The sequence below is a fragment of the Pieris napi genome, chromosome 3 (assembly GCF_905475465.1).
Source record: "Pieris napi chromosome 3, ilPieNapi1.2, whole genome shotgun sequence".
Lineage (NCBI taxonomy): Eukaryota > Metazoa > Arthropoda > Insecta > Lepidoptera > Pieridae > Pieris > Pieris napi.
Genome location: NC_062236.1, coordinates 9103569 through 9124739, shown reverse-complemented (window position 1 = coordinate 9124739; position 21171 = coordinate 9103569). Strand labels below are relative to the sequence as shown.

The following is a 21171-nucleotide window of genomic DNA, read 5'->3' as shown; positions in this document are numbered from 1 at the left end:
ACAACAAGAATCCCCAAACAACTCCAAAGAAACCTACAAGGAAGACACCGGTATTATATTTAAATTATCTCTATCTCTAAATAGAATAAAAGAAAGTTGCTATCCAGGTCTGTAGCATGTGCTACAAATTATATTATTAACACATTTATATAATTATATTAATATAAATGTGTTAAAAAATTTATAATATGAATTATAAAAAAATTTAAGTTTTGCATGGACAGAGCTTAAATTAATATTCTCTTATTTGTTGCAGAAAGCAAGTAGTAGTTTTAGTTTTGGAGAAGCCTCGTAGATGCACAACCAAGTAATGATTAATTTAAAATTACAAACCGAAATTCTGATGAAGACAGTCACTTAAAAATAAATAGTATAATGAAATAAAAATGTTTTAAAGATAAATAGTGTTTTATTTGTTTAATGTAAGAGAATAATAATAAATATTTATTTAATTAATTTTTCAAATGTAAACTGAACTTTATTGACTTTAATGACTCCTTTTCCAGTCTTTGATTATTTAATTGTAATTAATTATTTGCATGCAATCAAAAACTATTTTTAATAATGCCAAAGAAGTATAACTTCTTACGCGCGTACATAAGTACACGCACCCTTTTTTTTTTTAGACCTTAAATAATTTTCACTTAACACAATTGCATTTGAGGGTAAACACTAATTTTTCTTTTTTATGAGACTCAATAGTAACTTTGTGTCATTTATCTGCATTTTCTGGCGCTTTTTCTGTTTTTCTACTGGTTTCAATTTTATTATAGGGCTTTTTATATCTGTAATTGAGGCCTTGTTCTGTATAGATTTAACAATTTTTTCTTTTGACACTGGAGTAACAAGCTTATCGTTATGAATTATTTCTTTTATCAAAACATCACTTTGAAAAGAAACTTTTTTCTTTGCATTGATTTTTTTCTTTAGAATTCTGTTTGTATTACCAGAACTAGAGAGAGCATTTTGCCGTCTATCCAACTTACTTAAGAGCTTCACTTTGTTTTTAGTAAATTTCATGATTTTTGAAGGTAGTTGAGATAGGAGTTTTTAATGGAATTGAAAGCAAAAGATTGCTAGTTATTTCACAAGAAGAAGCTGTATCTAGTTACTTCTCGTCTCTTTTGCTTTATTTGAGTTGTAACTCGTTCAAGTTGCACAATAAAATCATAAAGAAGCAAAAGTACACCACTATATCGCTTTAACTTTACAAAATAAAATCACTGACACTTTAACCTTAAACCCAATGTAAAGGACTAATGTCTAATGGTCATTGGTCATCCGTCATGGATTATGGACTGTGGCAGGGTTGCCAACTTCTACAAAATGTTCCCCCTATAGGACCAACTTCAAATACCCCTAAATGCCGATCAAAAACCCTTAAACTTTTTGTTGTACACTTGGTTTGAGAGGTAATTTCAAATATGAATTAAAAATACAATGAAGTAGTAAAAAATAGCTGTTGTATTTATGTGAGTACATTTTACATATTTATATATGTTAATCAATGACCGAATAATAATAACAATGAGATGAAACGATTCTTATTTTTTATTTCTTAACTTTTCTTTCCTCGAATTCAGTTTTTCTTAACGTTCCTTGGTAGACAATTTTTTGCGTTTTCGTCAATTTCTTTTCATACATTATTTTTAAAGCTTTTTGTACTTTTTATTTTTTTATCTGTTCTGTTACAGTTAAACAAGAGAGAATTAAAATAAAAAAACAAATTGCTTCTATGGGGTTTTTTTTCCTTCTAATACAATATTATTAAATGTCATTGGGATAAGCTTCTAATATTTCGTCGAAGGCATCGGCCTGGATATCGCCCTGCGTATTGCTGTTGCTGATATTTTTGAAATCGTACATATTGATATAAAATGATTTGATCATACGGTCAGAAGGAACAAATTTGACACATGAAATTATTGTTTTTCGATATTTAAGCTGTAGCCAGGCTTGGAGTTTATATTTGATTTAGTTTGTTGATTGCGTTCGAAGCTTAATATAAATTTTATAGAATCGTGTGTTTGTAGAGAATAAAATTCTTGAATAAAGTACCCCCTAAAAAACCCCCTTGACATATTGATTACCCCTAAATTTGGGGTGAAAACCCCCAAGCTGGCAACACTGGACCGTGGACTCTATGTAGGACATAGGGTCTAGGGCAGTTGCACATTATTAAACTGACTTTCGAGCGAATTGAGTGAAGTGACAGTTAACAGTACTCTTTGGTTTCAAGACAGATGTGTTTGTAATATGTTTACAATTTATGTTTCGAAAAAAAAAACAGTAGTATACTAAGAAAAAAATCGCGCAAAAATAGATGTGGAGGATAGTTGGTCTATTATGATTTCACCATTTTAATGCGTAAAAAGATCTTAATTTCTCATTGCGGAATTTTTTAGGTGTCTCGAATAGTATTTTAATCTGTGGTAACATTTCTTCAGATCTGTCGTAATAACTGACAACTATCGTATCACAAAATCCTTAAAATCTGTGGTATAAATAATATAGAAGAAATTTGAATGGTGTTGTGTTTTGAATTTGAACTTTTGACCTTTTTAGCAAATTATTATTTATTTCAAACCAAAGCTATTATATAAATTTAAAGTTAAAATGTCTCAAGGTAAAATTGTTTTGATGGCTTGTGGAAGCTTTAGTCCGCCGACGTACATGCATTTACGAATGTTTGGTACGTATATTTTTCCTGATTCTATTTTCTTTTGGTCTTACTTTATTGTTCTTGTGTTGTTGTTTTCTGAAATCCTCTACTCGATAAAGATTTAAAATATAATAGGTAAAGAAAAAAATAAACGTTATTTCATCTCGTGATAGCCCATACAATTACGGACATATTATGTAGTGAGGCCAATAATGTTGTCTTCTCTCTACATTACGGCAATTTGAATGATTCCAGAAATAGCAAAAGACTATATACATTCCCTCGGTCTTGGTGTAATAGTTGGAGGTATAGTATCACCAGTACATGATGCATATGGAAAAAAAGATTTGGTTGCTGCAAATCATAGGTAAAAATTCATGTAACACATTTCATATAAGTATATATCTTATTTATTTTTATCAGATACACTTTCTTTTTCTACAGGTACTTCAAAACTTCTTGATACCTCTGTTGTTAAACTTAACACTATATAAAATTAAAATTATTAATTAATTATGTTAAATTTTATTTTTATTATGTATATGAATTATTATGTTCATATAAAAATTACATTGCACACACTTAATGTGGTCTGAACGTTAGTGCCTGGTCAATAAAAATATGTTCGAGAGTAAATTATATGGATTGAAAGAGCATGTTCCATATCATGTAACTTTGTAATGAGAGGCCAGCTAGTACTGTACATTTTAATCAATTTTCAATAATATAAACTGAACCAATAAATAGTATAGTAATAGTAGTAGACCATCTTGCTTTAATGCCACATTTATTTACCAGGATAGCAATGCTCAAGTTAGCATTAAGGTCGTCTGGCTGGATCAAAGTGTCAGAGTGGGAGACACAGCAGACTGGCTGGACGAGAACAAGAGCATCTATGCAATACCATCAAGTAAGGACATTTACTAATTATTACCGGGTAATATCAATTAAATGTCCGCATTGATTCAGATGTAGCGCTGTGGTATGTTGTCTTTCAATAAATGTTTATCTTGCACACACATATGTTTGCAAGATTTAACCAAAAAAACTATAGACAAGGCGGGCCCACTGCTAAGGTGGGTGAAAGCCAATCCTATAGGGCGTATAAGACTACGACGCGGCATAATAGTGCCTGTTTAATAGTTCATAAAATAAACCGTTTTTGTTTAACAGTATATACTAGGTATAGCAATTTTAGTTTGTGGATAATTGGTGTCATGACGTAAATTTGCCTTATCATTACAATACGTACCGACCTTGATATAGTCATCTATACGTATTGTACGTATTATATGAATAATAAGACTCAATTCCATCTTACTAATTCATGTAATAGTTTTAAATCGCAAGGTGCATAAATCTGTATGCAAGTCTAGAATTAGCGTTGAATCATCCAGATCGATAGGTAAGTCAAGGTTACTGAGCAAGGTTCTATTCAGGTTAAAAGGTCACCGATTATCGCAGGTATTTCGATATGCTATGACTTATACTGTATAATATTTTTGGAGATATAACGCCATACATTTGTGGCTAACTGCTAAAATAATATTACAACCTAGCGATCAAACCGCGAACTTCGTTTCGCCGTAATATATTTTTGGAAGTTATACTTCTTTAGTATTATTACTCCTTTTCCAGTTTATGATTATTAAATTGTAATTAATTATTTGCATGCAATCAAAAACTATTTTTAATAATGCCAAAGAAGTATAACTTCTTACGCGCGTACATAAGTACACGCACCCTTTTTTTACTTAGCTTACCTTTTTATAAGCTACATACCAACATATTAAAAATTATGCTATGATACCGCAAAGAGACTGTTCGATTTTCAGGAATAAAATATACGTACTACATAAAACTTTTTTTTTTTCTCCCGATAAAAACCTTCCTCTTGGGAGTTTTTCAAGGAATCGTTTTTTTTAAATACTCGAATTGGTCCAGCCTTCTGAGTTTTGAGCTTAGCAATACATTTTATGATTCATTTTTATTTATATAGATTATACCAAAATTGAGTGTAGACGATGTAGTTGAATTGTAATAATCCAGTGTTTTTAGATCCTGGCCTTATTTTTAAAATGTGTTTTATAAATCAATCATATTACCCTTCTGCGCCTGAAACACGTCGTCGTTTTTAGTAGAGATATGGTATAGTAAATTATGGTATGATATTGGTAGAATCTTTAATTATATCTATACAATTTTTAATAAAATAATTCAATGTGGAATCTTGAATTTTATATACTAGTAGACTCGGCCAAGCGTTGCTGTAGTAAACTATTCAAGAGAAACGGCAGGAGAACACCAATCCACTATGCTTTTTTGGTGGTTATGCCATTAAATTTTAGCTTATGTGAAACGTTGGTATTTATTTTGATAAGGATCAATACCTAGGTACGAATAATTGTGACGTAACTATAAAAGATAGAGACATGCTGTCGCGACATTCTGTATAGATAGTGATGTGTCCTGAAAAATTGTAATGCATAATTTTGTTCTATCATTAATAGTTTTCACAGCGCACGCGATTGAAGGAAGTTTTTTGTTTATTTTTTTACACCTTGGGTTAGATTATTCAAGTTTTATTAAGCATCCCTATTTTTTTTAAACACTAGCCTATGTCACTCGGGAATAGTGTAGCTTGCCAACGGTGAAAGAATTTTTGAAATCGGTCCAGTAGTTTCGGAGCCAATTCATTTCAAACAAATAAAAAATCAAATCTTTCCTCTTTATAATATTAGTATAGAATATGAGAGAAGATACTTTATTCAAATGGCATCCGACACCATATATCTGGTATATGTTCCAGAATACAATAAATACGGCAAATCACACGGATCCTCCGTCATGGTTACCTGACGACATCCTCAACGTTAACATCGAAGACCAAAACTCGAATCACATAAATGGTAACAGCGAAGACGTAACAGTCAAGTTGTTATGCGGCGCTGATCTTCTAGAGTCCTTTGCCACTCCGGGGTTGTGGTCTGATGATGACGTAAGTATGTTCATGTTATAATTTGCTATTAAATCTTAAAAATCTTAGCAAATTATATATATATTTCGCGCATTATCAAATAGTATTATACCAAAGTGTTAAAAAAATACAAAAGTTAGCCATTAATTAAAGCTATAAATTATAAAGCTAGCCAAGAGAGATTAGCAGAATAGTAAGCACATTATTATTCTGTGTATTTATTACTACTAGTTTTCGGATATTTTTTACTTATTTACCAATTTTATAGGCTTTTAAACGTTTACCTGGTGAAGTGTATTTCCTTTTAATATGTGGCGGTGTAAAAAAGCATATGATCAGAAAAATTAATTACTTTTTAAATTTGCTATGCTCCAATGTTTCATAAATGTTATGTAATTCTAACATACATCTCGCATAAAAATTACAGCTAGAGGCGATTTTGGGTCGTCATGGCATAGTGGTTGTGTCTCGGGCCGGCAGCGACCCTGGCAGGTTCATATACGAGTCAGACATGCTTTATAAATATAGGGTAAGTTTACACAATATTACGTAATTGCAAAACTAGCAATTTTTAGTTTCAATAATATACTTTTGGTTTCTCTATCAATTGTCTTTGTAGCTCTGTTAATAATGGAGGAGCTCCTCCAATACTAATTCTCGAGGTCTGATTTTAACTTCTGGGGAAATTCATTATGATGTCAACTTTCAATTCATTTGGGTCACTAGTGAAATAATAATTATTGTATAAAACAAAAAAATCTTTCGCATCTGGTGTATCTTTAACGTGTAACTTTCTCAAAGTCCGTATTTATTTCAGAAAAACGTAATACTGGTAACAAATTATATAGTGAACGAAGTAAGCTCGACGGTTCTCAGGCGGCTCTTGCGCAGAAACGAAAGCGCTAAATACTTGACAGATGACAACGTCATCTCTTACGTACGACAGAATCAACTCTATGGGAGTAGGGCCAATGTCACGTGAGTATTCGAACTTATTATTATGCATTTGTAGGAGGCTAATAAAATACATATTAACAAGCAATAGACACAACAAATTGTGTTTTGGTGTTTAAAACAAGGAGTTTAACAAAAACTATTGTTATATAACGTAACGTCAAAATTATTAAATAAAACGTGTAAACGTAGAAATCTGAACTTCACAGAAATAAAAGTTTCTTTCCAACAGAAAGTAATAATTTGTTTGTTCATGCTGCTCGGACTTAGTGAGTATAACACAGACATTATGTACGATAAGTCGCCCCAAGATGTCGTTATGGCGTCGCCAGAGGAGACTAGCTTCAAAAACATTCTCATCTCAATCAGAGACAAGCCTTCAATAATTGACGAAACTATTACTGTCAAACGGTCCAAAAAGTCTATTCTATCCCACACGGACACTGTGTCACCCATAAATAACCTAAAACCAAAGATGGCGTACATTGACAAAGTGTCACCAACCTACGTACCCGGGAAAGCTGTCAAAATCGTCAGTGACGTCACTCAACATACCATGGACAAGGTAGGTGTAGAAACTCATTCGCTTGACAGTTTTTTGGACAACTACGATTTGAGCAAGCGTAGGTTGAGCGAGGGAAATGTTGAGAAGAAAATACCCAAAAAGAGATGTTCTTCTTCCACTATAAGGAAACTAAAACCAGATGAGATGAAAAAAAGTAAGTCTGAAGTGAGTAAGTTGTGTGATAAAGTCAAAAGTATTAAACTTAAAGATGACGGTAGAAATTATAAAACCCGTAGTTGTAACGATATAGTTAAACTCATTCTGACCAAACACGGTATCCATGTGATTAGCGATACTGAAGCGATTGTGTAATGTTTTATAATTATTTACAATACTAAACTGATATCTTAATGTAATAATTTAGTTTTGTTAAACTTTTTCCTATTTCTTATATGAAATACATGTTTTGTGTAGTCAGTTGGACAAAGTTATTAACGAATTTGTAATGAATTTAGCACAAAAAAAGTCAATAATTTATTAAATAATATTTTGTAGGTGTTAGTAAAGACTTATAAATATCTTACGCCCGCACCTTTTGTATAAATATTATAGGATATTTAGAATATCCTATAATGTTTACGCACATATTATTTTATTATAAAAAACAGATGCTCAAATTTATACTTCCTTTAGAGTAATTACTATCTTAGACTTATTGAATTATATAATGTCTTTCTATCTATGTATTAAAACCTTTACGACTTATAGTATATAAGTTATTTTGTTTCTTTGATAAGATGGATTTAAAAATAACTAACCAAAATATATTACAAATCTAAGACTCCTATTTATTTGTGTTTTAGGTATTTATTGATTGTTGAAAATTATGTAAGTTATATATTCATTATTTGAAATCAATTCTCCTAATAATTTGCACAAAAATGTGTGTCAATTGTTCGCAAGGGTTTTGTAACACATTACAATTCTTAAATTTAGATTAAATTGTTACATTTTAAATGTTTATTATATGAAATAGGGTTGAATTAATTGATGTTAAAATATTTTATGATTTTAGAAAAATTCAAATTCGGCCCTTTATATTGTATTTGTGTCAAATTATACTGTGATAGTCGTAAATGTAGTGCCAAATATTGTGTATCCTTTTTTTGTGTTGTTTAATTATAAATAATTTTATACCGACAATCCCTTAAGAAAAAATAACCATAATAAGATTTATCATAAATGTTTTTCACAGCTCGGTTAATTGTTAATTTTTATCAAATTCTGGAGAAGACGTACTTAAATTTTCGAATTCGTTGAAAAAAATACTTGCACAAGTAATTTTTGTGTGAATAACACATTTATTCGATTAAATGTCTTACTTAACGAAGTCGAAAATGTAATAAGATACGAAAATGTAATGTAGGAATGAAAAACGTAACGATAGCGATTCTTTTGGAGATGCTGTGTCTAAGCGTAGTATTAGCAATGATAACTTCGGTGGCTATGTATATATTTTCGTAATGTTAAGTTTTGTTGTCTTATGAGTAAAGCTTCTATCGAAAATTATTTAATAAATATTTACTGTGACATTGAGCTTTTATTGTAGTCCCCCTATTTTTGTTATTGTTTTCTATCGAGGCTTTACGTTTCCCCTATACGGCCTGTATTTCGTTTGTATTTGTTACCCCTTTTAATCTACCTCCTTTTAATTACGTCTGTAGTTGTAGTATTTCTGTTATTTTGTAACCTAATTATAATATAACGAAAACCTTGTAAAACTTATCATCCATTTTATGTGTCGGTTTATTATTTATGTTTTAACATAAATGAACATGTAGTTTGTTTTTTTAGCTTTAGGGCATAGTTTCGTATGTTTTAAAAGAATATTTGTATTTTTAAATCAGGAAATCACTACAGTAGAAGATATTTAACATATCTCATACTCATTATTTAATCAGTAGATTTTACTACTTAGATCCATCTCGGTGAAGAGTTAATTTATGTTAATTGGACGATATTTAATACATTCAGAGATTGTCTGAGGACACACATTTATACCAAAATCTATTCAGTGATTTATGGGTAAAAGTGATGAAAGATAAAAAAGAGTTTCGCTTACTGCTTGTAGCATCTGTGTATGATGTTGAATGTAAGATGTTTTTGAATTAGATATGTAGATTTCAATTTATTTTTACGTAATGTATATATAACTTATTATTTTCGTATATGTTAGATTTATCTACTGTCAATTGTTTTTTTCAGGGAGGAGGTTGCCCTTTGTAGCTGACATGTTGCGCGTCATGCGGCCACAAGTCGCCCTACGCGCCTATATAGAGTCGCGTAAAATGCGACATTGCGAGTATTGCATTTCTTTATAGTCACGATGCTTCTTGTAAACACCTGTTAGCATTGGCGTATAGGGCTTTTTATCTATGTGAATTTTCGTATGTCCTGCATATAATATCAAATATGCAAATTGGCATCCTTAGGTGGGAACACCCTGTCTGTACCTAAAGCGGGCCATAGACAGATCGCATGTTGCAGTCAAGACCGACTGCAACATGCGGTCGCCGCACGGCGATCTGCAGTTTCCATACTGAATACTTATTCGCAATTCACGGACCGCTCGAGCAGTTCCTGAGCAAACCCCATATTGCACTCGGTCTTGACTGCAACATGCGGTCCGTCTATGGCCCGCTTTAGTCTTAATTAAATAAAGAAGTTTCACTTCAAATATTTGTTATTCACTTAAACATTCAATAACTATGTATTGAATGTATTAACTATGGCTTATAGTAGGTTTATAAAGAGTTTAACTCGGTATTAGATAAATTATCAGCAATATGTAAGTGTAATTTTGCCATAAATACTGCTTTTAAAATCTCAATACATGATTCGAATGTTTGTTAGAACTTAGACGTAGTTTAATTACGTAATTCATTCAGAAGATTTACTTTATTATTACTTAAAGTTTTATGTATTGAGTATATTATTGTTTTATACAATTAGTGTTTTGTTTTAATATAAAATTTATTTAAATGTTAATATTTGGCATTATTATGTAAAATGCATCCGACCATTGACTATTTCGACTATTAAATGTTTATTTTTAGATTACTTATTTGAAAGCTATTACTATTTATTGTGGTTATTCCCGAGAAAGATGATTAAAATTTATAATTTTTTAATGGGAATATTTTGTTTTTTAATTTTATTTAATGTGTCAAAGATACTTGATTCTTTTTTTTAATATGTTATAATTTAAAAAAGAAAAAATTAAGTGCAATTTGTGACGTTCGGCCTTTTTATACAACAATGTATATTAATTTTTTACATCAAAGTTTTGTACATTAAAAGTAACCATGGTAACAATTGACTGTAGAGCCATGATATATTAGGCCATATTATAAAAGTGGCACTTTAATAATAAGGCCGAATTTGTCTCCTTTCACGAGGGTAGTTTTTTATTTTTTTTTATTGTCCCTTGACCCTTGATTAGTTTTAAAAACGTGTTATACGTAAACATGTTGTGTACTTAAAATGTCCCTTTTAATCAGCTTCAAGTAAATGTGATATGTATTTTTACTATAATTATAAAATGTACAATTCATTTGTGCATTGGCCATACTAAAATCTCAAATTAATGGCCTCATTCATTTCATTCAATTATTATCACATATTTCGTTTGTACGTTTATTAATAAGGAGGAAGAAATTTTATTACGGATTATGGTATGGTCAGTGCGTAAAACAATACCTGTAGTTATGCCGTAAAAATAAAGGTTATAAATCTAATCTAATTTTTGTTGGTATCCTTAGTAAAACACCAAAATTTGTAATATATATATATTGCTTTGTTCATCAGTACAGTAAAGATAAGACTAGAAAATATAAATACAGAATACACTGGTAATAATACACATTAAAAATGCAATCTTAAAATGTCATGGGTCACAACTGAAATCAATAAAAATGATTTAATACTTAAGAATTTGAAAAATATTGTCTTTTGCCCGTTTCATTCATTTTTCATAGATGTTCTAAAGAATTTGGCTAGTCTTTGGTATGTAAAAGTTTTAGTATTACATACTTTGGGCAGTTCTAATAGTTTTTATCCAAATCAATTAAATATGCATGTGTAGATTCTCAAAACAGATATTCAATGTCTGTATTCCTAAAAAGTTATTTAATTTTCACGAACCAACTCAAATTTGGTCCTATTTCAAAAAATGTAATCATGTGTTTGCTTAAGCCATATTATGAGCACTTGATTAAATTACATTATTTAAATCACTGTTGCTTAGTATTCTTAACCTTTGCTGGTTCAGGGCATTTACACCATGGTGTAACTGACTTATTGCATAATAGCTCCACATTAACAACAGTAATAGGAAGGTCATCTATTGCTACACTATGGGTGCTGTGAATAGTATAAGCAACATCATGAACACCCGTCACCCTATCTCGATGTCTTGTCACCTCACGTTGATTGAAGCATTTTCTCATGTCCCGTTTTCGGTATGATTTGTCATGGATATGCCTAAAAATTATAAAATTGTTACATTTCAAAATTGTAAAAATTTATTAATTTTATAAAATAGATTATTTTGCCCACTTTTAAAGATATATAGTTAGAGCTTCAATATGATTACTAGACATATGTATACTAGGCATAAATGACACAATGCAGTTTACATACTTAAGATTAATCTGACAAACTTACTTAAATGTGTTCTCAGTTCCCGTAGTGATGTTCTTTGGTCGGAAAACTTTCAAACCGGCATCTTTTAATCTCACATAAAATTCATCATCTTCCAGGCCCCATCCCCAGTAATTATTAGACATTCCCTTGACTAGCTCAAAATGATCCCGTGATACTAACAGTATTCCACCAATGAAAGTAGCATAATGATATTTTGGATGTGTTTCAGGGGATGAAATATGTAAAGGTCCCAATCCTGGGTAATCATACTTTAAATTATCATTAATTGGCAGTAAATCAACATCATGCATTGCTATATAATCATAATTTTTGTTTGTGAAAATATAACCAACATTTATTAGTGAGGCTCTATTGAAACGATTGCTGTCTTTTTGCTGTATAACAAAAATATCAAAGAGTATATTTTGTTTCTTTAAGAACTTGTACATGTGTGGTACAAATTCTAGTAATTCTTCAAATCTATCTCTAAAAGGAACTATTATAGCCAGCTTCTTCTTATCAAGTGTTTTTGCTGAAATGCGAAGGTTCTGTGACTCTGAAAAATTGCAAACAATTGTAATATGAAATTATTTCGTGTTTTTAGCACATTCCATAAATTGCTATAAACTTACGTAAGTTAGTAAAGCTTACACTTAACAGTTGTGCTGAAGAAGTATATAATTATCATTTATGTATACATTATTTCTTTAAACCCTTAGATAAATTGGAATAATATTACTTCTAGTTTAATGAAGACTTACCTGGAGGAGGGATTGGTAGCGTAGCGATGAAACATCCCATCAAAAACGTTAGACCTAAGCAAATCGTAAGGCATTTCGAACTACTTACGCGGTAGCCCATTAAATATAAATTTCTCAGCATTAAACATACACTTAATCGCGTTCCTTACTTATCAATACGCATCAGTCTTATCTGGTTGAAAAACCACATTAAAATATTAATAACTTAATATAAAACATTAAAAGACAACATACAATGTACTTTTTAAAAACATTTTTATTCTAATGTTTTGAGTTTTTATTTTTGACTATTAGGTTTTTCACTTTTGACAAATTTTTGATTTATCTGTTGACATTGACATCGTGTCAGTATTATAGCAACATAGCCGTGTTCTCTCTGTACGTATGCACAGATAGTGTACACTGTACATTATATGCCATTTATGTTTTAAGGTGAAAAAAGTTCAGGCTTTTGGCAAAGTTAACATTATAATATGTTATCATGATAAGAGAAGATTTATGGTTTTAGATAAAGTTCTACTGGCTTGGACTGTGTGTGTCAAACCTTAAGAGGACCTTTGTCTTAAGAGTAAATAGTCACACTTCACAATATCTATATTTTTTTTGTAATTTACAAATTTATATATGTACATTTTTAATAAACATTGAAGTTAAATAATCCAATTAATTAATCAAATTAAGTACTTTTACTTCTTATTTAATAAATTATTTTTTACATGACATAAATATTAATTATTATTTACATACTTTGTCAAGTTCATCCGATAAAAATCTTTATGAGCGACGAGTAAAGCTTTTAATTGCAACAAATTCCATGCGGCGATTTTAATAACCAATAAAACATAAAATGTCAACAATAAATATTAATTTTCACCCGCACAACGGTTTGAATGCACAACGCAACTAAATTAATTACCAAGTTTTTTATAGACCTCTAATTACACGTTGTGGTAACTGGTAAACGTTCGAAATTGCCTACGGGTTAAAATAATGTTGCCATGCAATGTTATGTTTCATTATTTAACTAGATTTTCAAGAATTGCTAATGAATTTTTTTAGACAAACATAATTTATTTAAGTACGGTAACAAATTATTATTCAGACATTGTATTTTTATGACATCGTGATAATGTTAAATTTTTACTTAGATTTGTATATATATGTAGATTTAAACTTACCGTGTGCGAAGTCAAATCAAATGGTTTATAAGTTCTTAAAAAACTTTAAGGTCATTCCTACTTAAATCTCCTGAAATTGAAATAAAATCTCATTAAAATTTAATATACCTTGGCAACACTAAAATTTTCAACAGAAACATTTATCACTGTCCTACACTATAGATAGGCCACTAAATACCTACTTTCGTTTGAATAACGTCTTAGTTATAGTGTAATTGAGAAAAACTGCTAGTTATATTGTTTTCAAGTTTTATATTTCAAACAGTTAATTACTGTTCGTGCTGGCGTTGAGTAATTAAAGAAATTAACAAACAAAAGTAGGCAGAGGGCTGTTTTAAGTTATTTATATGTGGCTCGAAGCTATGGGCGTTTAAGACTGTGGTTACATTGAAGTTTGTCGAAGGATACTGAATACTGATGTCATTTATCAATAACGAATTGATACGTTTGGCATTTAACTGAATTTGTTAACGATATCTATAGGGTACGGTTTTCGACTGAGCAAATATTTTACGTTTTTTAATAAAACCTTATTAATGTTTAGAAAATAATAATATTTTGACAATTAGGTAGTAGTAGCTGTCCATGGTTGATGGTGATTTTTAGTCTGTAGACGTGCCCATTTTAAAACACTGATGAAACTACCGTAAATAACTAAATAGGGTAAGAATGTCGAATAATCGAACACAGGATTAATAAATGGGCGCTAAACTAACAAACTTGCTATAATCTAAGATAACCTATTTTTTTAACCATAACAAATAAGAAATATAAATATTTTTGTTTTTTAAGTCAGATTAAAACGCTTTGAAAACCGCTTCAGTTCATGTATAATGTGCATCACCTTACCTTCCCATATAATTATAATCCCATATCAAATGAATGCATTTAAATAAATTTAATGAAAATTATACGCTTAACAGGTGAATACAAATTGTAATTAATGACGCATAACAATATACTTACATCGACGTATTTCCACAAAATTAGGCTCAATTTGTTAACTAGCTTTTGCCTATTGGTCTTCGTATTTTAGATAAGGTTATGTTATGTTTAGATACCTGTGGAATAATGTAACATAATTCGCTCATTATTAACTAAAGATACGCCCTTTTAAATATAAGCTACTTTTATTATTTTTTATAGTAGGTATCAAACAAATAAAATAAAATCAAACGATCCTTCGGGACGCCCAAAAATGCAGTTATCGCAGCCCATGGACACGCATTTTAGTGGGTGCGTTGCCGGCCTTTGAGGGAGGCATATACTCATTCATTAAACAATTGGGGGTCGTATTTCCCACGGACAACATCCACCGGGTGTTCGCAAAAGAAAGTGTCTTATGAAGCGGACCGAGGAAGACTTCTAGATGATGCTGATGAAACTTTGAATTCATACGGCTTGTATGGTGTTGAAACGAGATAGAAGGGATCAACCCAAACAACTCTTTAGTACACTCTCCATACACATTGTAGAATATGCAAAGAGACTCTCTACGTAGAAAGAGAGCATCGAGCCGATCGGTAATACGTTGGATATCGACAACAAGCCGATTTATTTATTTTTTATTTTTTTTATTTAGATTTATCAATAAAAAAAACGGATAATCAGGCAAATGCTTTAATCTGCTTTAGTGTGAGTGTTCAATTAATTATTAAAGTATAAGTATTTAGATCGTACTGCAATTGTTTAATGAATTTGTTTTAAATTAAATAAAACTTCTTAAACAGATGAACGCGAGTTTATTACGTTATTTAGATAACTCGGTGTGTTATTCAGTAATTGCTCGAAAACAAAGACAATATTATTATGCAATTGTCCTCACAAATTAGCGATTTTTGTTGACAGTTGAAGCTTTTGAGATAAACAACTTAGACGAAAATTGTCATGGCGTCTTTCTTGTTTTGTTATACAAAATAGTTACAAAGGAAATATATTGAACTATGTAGGTACTATTATAACCTCCTTGCTATGAGGATTATAGTATGGTCTCAGCGTATTAGGTACATATATGTATACAATTAGAGGAAGAGAATTTAATACTTTCAAATTTAATATTATAAATGCGAATGAGTTTAAGGGATAAATGCTTTCAAAATTAAATTTTATAAATTTTGGGTATAATTAACCTGCGTTTTTTTTTTAACGAACTAGATTTGCTCGAAGCCTATTGATGGATTACATGCGATCAATTCGACGGGTGTCGCTAATACAGACCGCCCGCGTGGCCCACACACCACGATACCATTGTTCCGCGATTTTGTTATTGATTCCGCTAGTGCCGCGTTTATATCGATAATTTTTGATAAGGGTCGTAAAATTAAAGATTTTACTGATTGAGTACACAACAGTAACATAGCTGGAATTTGACACTATAAGAATGTAAATGAAATTGTTTTATCAAGAGATCAAGAATGTAACTTCATAAACGTGTCCTCAAGCGTTTGGGGAACTGGTCAGATACATTGTTGCATCTGTAATTTCTTAAAATTGTAACATATCAAATGCATCTTTTAATTTCAGCATTTCTATTTTAATACACTGAATAAACAATTTTGGTATAACAAATCAATTTTTATATCATTTAATAGTTTAGTCATTATTATAAATGGGAATCTGGAATTATACAAATAAACGTCTGTTATACATTACCGCATTGATTTTGAGTGTAATATAATTAATATTTCAATTAAAAGTTATGACTTGTTATCATCATGCATACATATTTAGTTTACAGATTTTTGTGGCAATACATCATGAGGCATAACTAGATACTTTGTTGTATAATATCGATATCAAAATCCTCGAGAGCATGAGCACAACACTATCAACAGTAATCAGTATTAAGTGAAGCGACACGGCACGACCCATTAAATGGTTCAATTTAAACTGTTTAATTTATGTTTTGAACTTCATTAACTTGTGGTAGGTTGCTTGTTTGCTTTGCGATTTTATGCAGAGCGTAACTAGTTCGAAAGGAGTTTAATAACTATTTACTACGTAAATGTATACCACAAGGAAAGCATACGGAGTTTTATGCCAGCAATGATAGTGCATTTATTATTACCATACTTCAATAATAAAGTATTTAAGGCAAACGTAAATTCATATTTCCATTAGCATTTATTAGCGCCTACAATAAAACACATATCAATGTCGGCAGTAGTATTTTTTTATGAACTGTTGCCTTATGGAACAGAAGTTATGGTATTGGTTATAGTTAGTAGCTTGGTTAGGTCCAACGAGGTGTGGGGACACATTATCATGACATGTAGGGAAAAGTTTTCGAACTCACACAGCGGATTTCGCATCGGCGGTCGCTCTCAAATCAGTCGTGAAGCAGTCATTTTATAATTTGCTATTCTGAAAAGGTGGGAGCTTGTAGTTTATTATTTATCAGAATGCCAAATCATAAAATGACTCCTTCACGACTGATTTGAGAGCGACCGCCGATGCGAAAACCGCTGTGTGAGTTCCAAAAGTGAGTTACAGAATCGCAGGGCTGTATTGTGATATTTATTTGTTTACGAAATCAGCACGCAACGCGTCGCAAAGTGATGTTTATAATTGATTCTTGATAATAATGGCTTTAATGTTCTTTTTGATTTTGTATTGAAATCGACTTCAAAGTGAAGAGAAATCGACTTTCAAGAAAAAAATATCTTATTTACGATCAGTTAACACTTATGAAGGTCAATACAAAAATTAAATACTTTCTTCTTTTGAAAGGAGCTGAAACAATTACATACTACAAGACAAAGCAGTAATTACATCTAATAAACAAATCATAGCTTTACGATCTCTTCAAAGACTTGTGAAAGTTCTAACCTTTAATAGAAGTATTAATTATATTAATCACAAAACCAATGGGGTACCTAATGTATAAAAATGGGTTGAGACAGTATGTGTTATAATAGATAATAATTAAAAACTAGAAAACTAAAATAAATTTAAAAAGTTTGGTCTCTGTGAAGGTGTACCTTCAATGCTAGCATTTCCTCGCTGTATTGCGATACTTATTCGTTGAGCGAGGAAAGCACTAGCTCTGGGGTCACCGGTACTATCTACCAGGCGCCAACTTAAATCTTTAATTAGCGCCTGTTCACTTGAACCCCACGGCCCAAGAGTCTCTACTTCATGGGGAACAAAATAAAAGTTGGAAGTCTTATATTTCACCTGTTTATTATTTTCCGCTTAATTTTACTACAGGGTATGTTATGTACATATGTCAATAATATACAGGTGTGTACTATTACAACTCACAAAAAAATCATATGATGAAAGTGTGTGATAAAAATTACAAGATACTATTTGGGTTTTCTACCATCATATAAACTATCATTATTATTTTAAAGAAATATTTAGGTTGAATACAATTATAATTATATTAAAAAGTGATACAAATTGTGAATTTAAGTCTCAAATAAAAGTAAAGGTCTCGTAAGGTTGACAATGCTTTCATAGATTTTCGTTAAAAACAGTTTTATTTTCTGTATAAACAAAGAGAAATTTAAGTAATTAAAAAACAGTTATAAGTTATTCCTTAGCGACAATACACCCGTTACCTTAGTCCAGCAATTTTTTGTTAACCGTTAGAGATTAAGGGCTTTACTTGTTTCTATAAACAAATTAACAATACAGTTTAAAGTAATCCCTTGACATTAAAAAAAAGTTTAAAAAAGGTCTTAGTTTTTAATCTGTTGACTGCGGTGTCTTTAAACGTCATTGGTTTCGAAAAACCTTTCTCTATTATCTCATAATGAGTTTACATTGTTAACTGTTTTGAATTCTCTAGACTTGAATCAGTATTTTATTAACTAGAACCGACGTTATGAATCTTTTATACTTTGTTTCAACATTTCTTTGCACATGAGTAGGTATTTTGTCGACACGAAAGAGCAGTGTTGGCTAGTGGTTAAACCTGCGACTCTCATCCCTGTTGCTGCTTGCTGTTTAAGTGCGCAATAAACCGGCTCGTACGAAAAACATCGTAAGGAAATCGGCATGACTTAGACTCAAAAAGTTGACGGCATATTGTGTCAGGCTGATCACGTATTAGGAAATAACAAATGATGACGAAAAATACACAATCTGAGGACCAGCGCCACTGGTAGATGTTATGTGCATTCCAAAAATATATAGGTATTCATTAAATAAACAGTATAGAGGTCTATTTAAAAAAAAAAAAATTACAATATACAAAAATGCTGAATGATCTGAACTGACGCACAGTAACCCCCTGAAATATACAAAGCAATATGGTATTTCCCAGTACAAGGATGGAATTGAAAGGTGCGGAAAATCATGAATTAACCTCTGGCATATTGCATTAAGGGCTGTTAAAACAAACAGGGCCGATCTGCGTAAAGTGCAGGCTAAGTAAATGTAAAACAGATAATGCGAGATTTCGTGATAACCGCATTGGGGACTACACACATCTATCCAAGTGTAAAGACATACAACTGAAGTAGTATAATATTTAAAGTGTATTAACACACATCTCAGTATGCTCATATCTTTATTTATGATCAAAAGTATTTATTCTTCATTAATGACTAGTTCATACTTAAAAAAATCTATAGCATAAGTGTCTGCGCACCTTTTTTAGGCTTCTTCGATCAAACACTTTTAATACTTTGAGAGGTCCTCCATATTGGCGAAGACAGGAGAGAGTGGAAAATAAAAAAAATCATGGACCTAACCATTAAATAATTTTTACAATAATACGTAAATACCTAATGTTATGCTACTTTTATTAATTGTATAAGAAAATTAAAAAGGCAGAGTACCTAGTAGTAGGTAGGTTTCAAACATAGTTTACACAGAAAAAAATCAATACGATTCAGGAACTAAGTGTAAATATATTGGAAGAAAATACGTCACAAGCGCAAATTAACAGATCGTCTACGACTATAGGACGTGAATCTATTAGCACGGTTTGATTTGGCTTACCATTTCAAAAGCTCAAAACATTGACACTAAATATACAAGCATTATTTTTCTATATTTTTATGACCAAACAAGACCATATCACCTTTTAGGGGATGTGACATTACACTCAGATTAACACAAGACTGTGTGTGACTTATGAATTTTTAACATGTTTGTGTAACAGCTACTGAAGCGATGTGTGAAGTCCCAACACCTCTAGGCAGCGTTCAGATATTCAAATGAAGTCACGTTTTCGACGCCCATGGGCGCAGGCGTGATAATCAGCGCTCGATGTAATTCGACGTTACGCTATCGAGTGTTCACTTAGTCACGGCTAATCAGATTGTTCTGACCTCGTTGGGATTAGAACAATATCGTATTACTATGAAAACCCACCCGTAAAACCTTGTGGGTAACCAATTTAGCGCAAAGAATCTGTACGTCGTAAGAAAAACGTGTCGTTAACCCAAAAAAAAGTGCGTGCGTACAAAGTACACATGTCAGAAGTGAAACTTCTTTGGAAAATTAATTCTTGTTCATATTTATACGAATCTAAAACTTTAGATTTCCGAGACTTAGAGGGAGGGAAAAAGGAATTTAGCTATTAGGAATTTAATTGTCAGTAAAATATTGAAAGTGTCGAAAATTAATACAAATTTAATTTTTAAAAATTTATACTTAACGAAATTTTAATTTTTAAAATAGAATTTCTATAAGGTAATTCTCCCTTTTTACTCTTTCTTAATCGGTCTCAATCGCTCTCTCCCTTTTCTTGGACAAAAACGCTGCACATCTTCGTGACGCTAATATTATTATTATTGCGTTTCATCCGTAAAAAAATTACCCTCATGCTCCTAAAGAAGTTTCACTCCAAAAAAATACGGCATGTATCACACAGTGATCACATTGATGTTACTGAACGCCAACTTCAATCATGACATTTTGGAGTTCGTCGTAAGCACCATGACGTAAGCGACGGGGGACATTGTGTAATACGGATAAATTCGTTAGAACGTGAATACATAATTAATAATAAGCTTGTCGTAAATTAATTGAACAATACGTTGGTAATTGATGTGTTAATTTAGCTCCAATATTCACTGAATTAAATTGTTGTTGATTAGAATTTATTGGAATTGTCTATTTCAATATAGAATATAATCTTAGCTAATATTAATAGGAAATAGATAAAATATTCCTACACATTAATTGCTGGTCTGATTTAAATTGTTGGTAAGATCAGCTTGTTTTTCAAAATGTGTGCAAGCTTCAAATAAGTATTTTTTTACCAAAAAATCCAGTGGAGCTAAAACTCAGAATATCAACATGATTTTTTGCCTGACTCACGTTGACTTTTGGGTCTAAGGCCGCTTTCATTGCGATGTTTTCTTTCACCGTACAAAAAAATGTTTAACACATAGACAGAAAGTCTATTTGGTGCACAGCCGGGGATCGAAATAACAACCTCAGTGACGAGAGTCGTACGCTGAAACGTCGGC

At 31.2% G+C, this 21171-nt stretch overlaps 2 protein-coding genes across 7 annotated transcripts; one reads left to right on the top strand and one right to left on the bottom strand.

Moving 5' to 3' along the window:
* The first annotated feature begins 2465 nt into the window (after positions 1-2465).
* LOC125063475 (nicotinamide/nicotinic acid mononucleotide adenylyltransferase 1) lies at positions 2466-10895 on the top strand. 6 transcript variants are annotated; one of them, XM_047669938.1, is made up of 8 exons: positions 2468-2692; positions 2918-3029; positions 3461-3572; positions 5472-5660; positions 6067-6168; positions 6457-6617; positions 6864-7312; positions 9364-10895. In XM_047669938.1, the coding sequence occupies exons 1-8, from the start codon at positions 2617-2619 to the stop codon at positions 9477-9479; spliced, it is 1317 nt and encodes a 438-aa protein (XP_047525894.1). In that variant the 5' UTR covers positions 2468-2616; the 3' UTR covers positions 9480-10895. The 6 variants fall into 6 exon arrangements, with proteins under 6 accessions (XP_047525895.1, XP_047525894.1, XP_047525893.1 ...); XM_047669941.1 differs by having other exon boundaries at positions 2470-2692; positions 6864-7158; XM_047669937.1 differs by lacking the exon at positions 9364-10895 and having other exon boundaries at positions 6864-8690.
* Positions 10896-10932: 37 nt separating this feature from the next.
* Positions 10933-12862, bottom strand: LOC125063476 (beta-1,4-galactosyltransferase 7). Its single transcript, XM_047669944.1, has 3 exons — positions 12564-12862; positions 11824-12358; positions 10933-11640 (listed from the first exon to the last, which is right to left on the bottom strand). Exons 1-3 carry the CDS (start codon positions 12682-12684, stop codon positions 11391-11393), a joined length of 906 nt encoding a protein of 301 aa, XP_047525900.1. The 5' UTR covers positions 12685-12862; the 3' UTR covers positions 10933-11390.
* Between the last annotated feature and the right edge of the window lie 8309 nt (positions 12863-21171).

What these genes read in the sequence shown, in the direction of transcription:
- LOC125063475 (XM_047669937.1), top strand. Translation starts at nt 2,617, where the DNA reads ATGTCTCAAGGTAAAATTGTTTTGATGGCTTGTGGAAGCTTTAGTCCG. An exon ending in CATGCATTTACGAATGTTTG is followed by an intron (nt 2,693 to 2,917) that starts GTACGTATATTT and finishes GAATGATTCCAG; the next exon opens with AAATAGCAAAAGACTATATA. An exon ending in GGGAGTAGGGCCAATGTCAC is followed by an intron (nt 6,618 to 6,863) that starts GTGAGTATTCGA and finishes GCTCGGACTTAG; the next exon opens with TGAGTATAACACAGACATTA.
- LOC125063476 (XM_047669944.1), bottom strand. Translation starts at nt 12,684, where the DNA reads ATGCTGAGAAATTTATATTTAATGGGCTACCGCGTAAGTAGTTCGAAA. An exon ending in GCTACCAATCCCTCCTCCAG is followed by an intron (nt 12,359 to 12,563) that starts GTAAGTCTTCAT and finishes GCAATTTTTCAG; the next exon opens with AGTCACAGAACCTTCGCATT. An exon ending in GGAACTGAGAACACATTTAA is followed by an intron (nt 11,641 to 11,823) that starts GTAAGTTTGTCA and finishes TATAATTTTTAG; the next exon opens with GCATATCCATGACAAATCAT.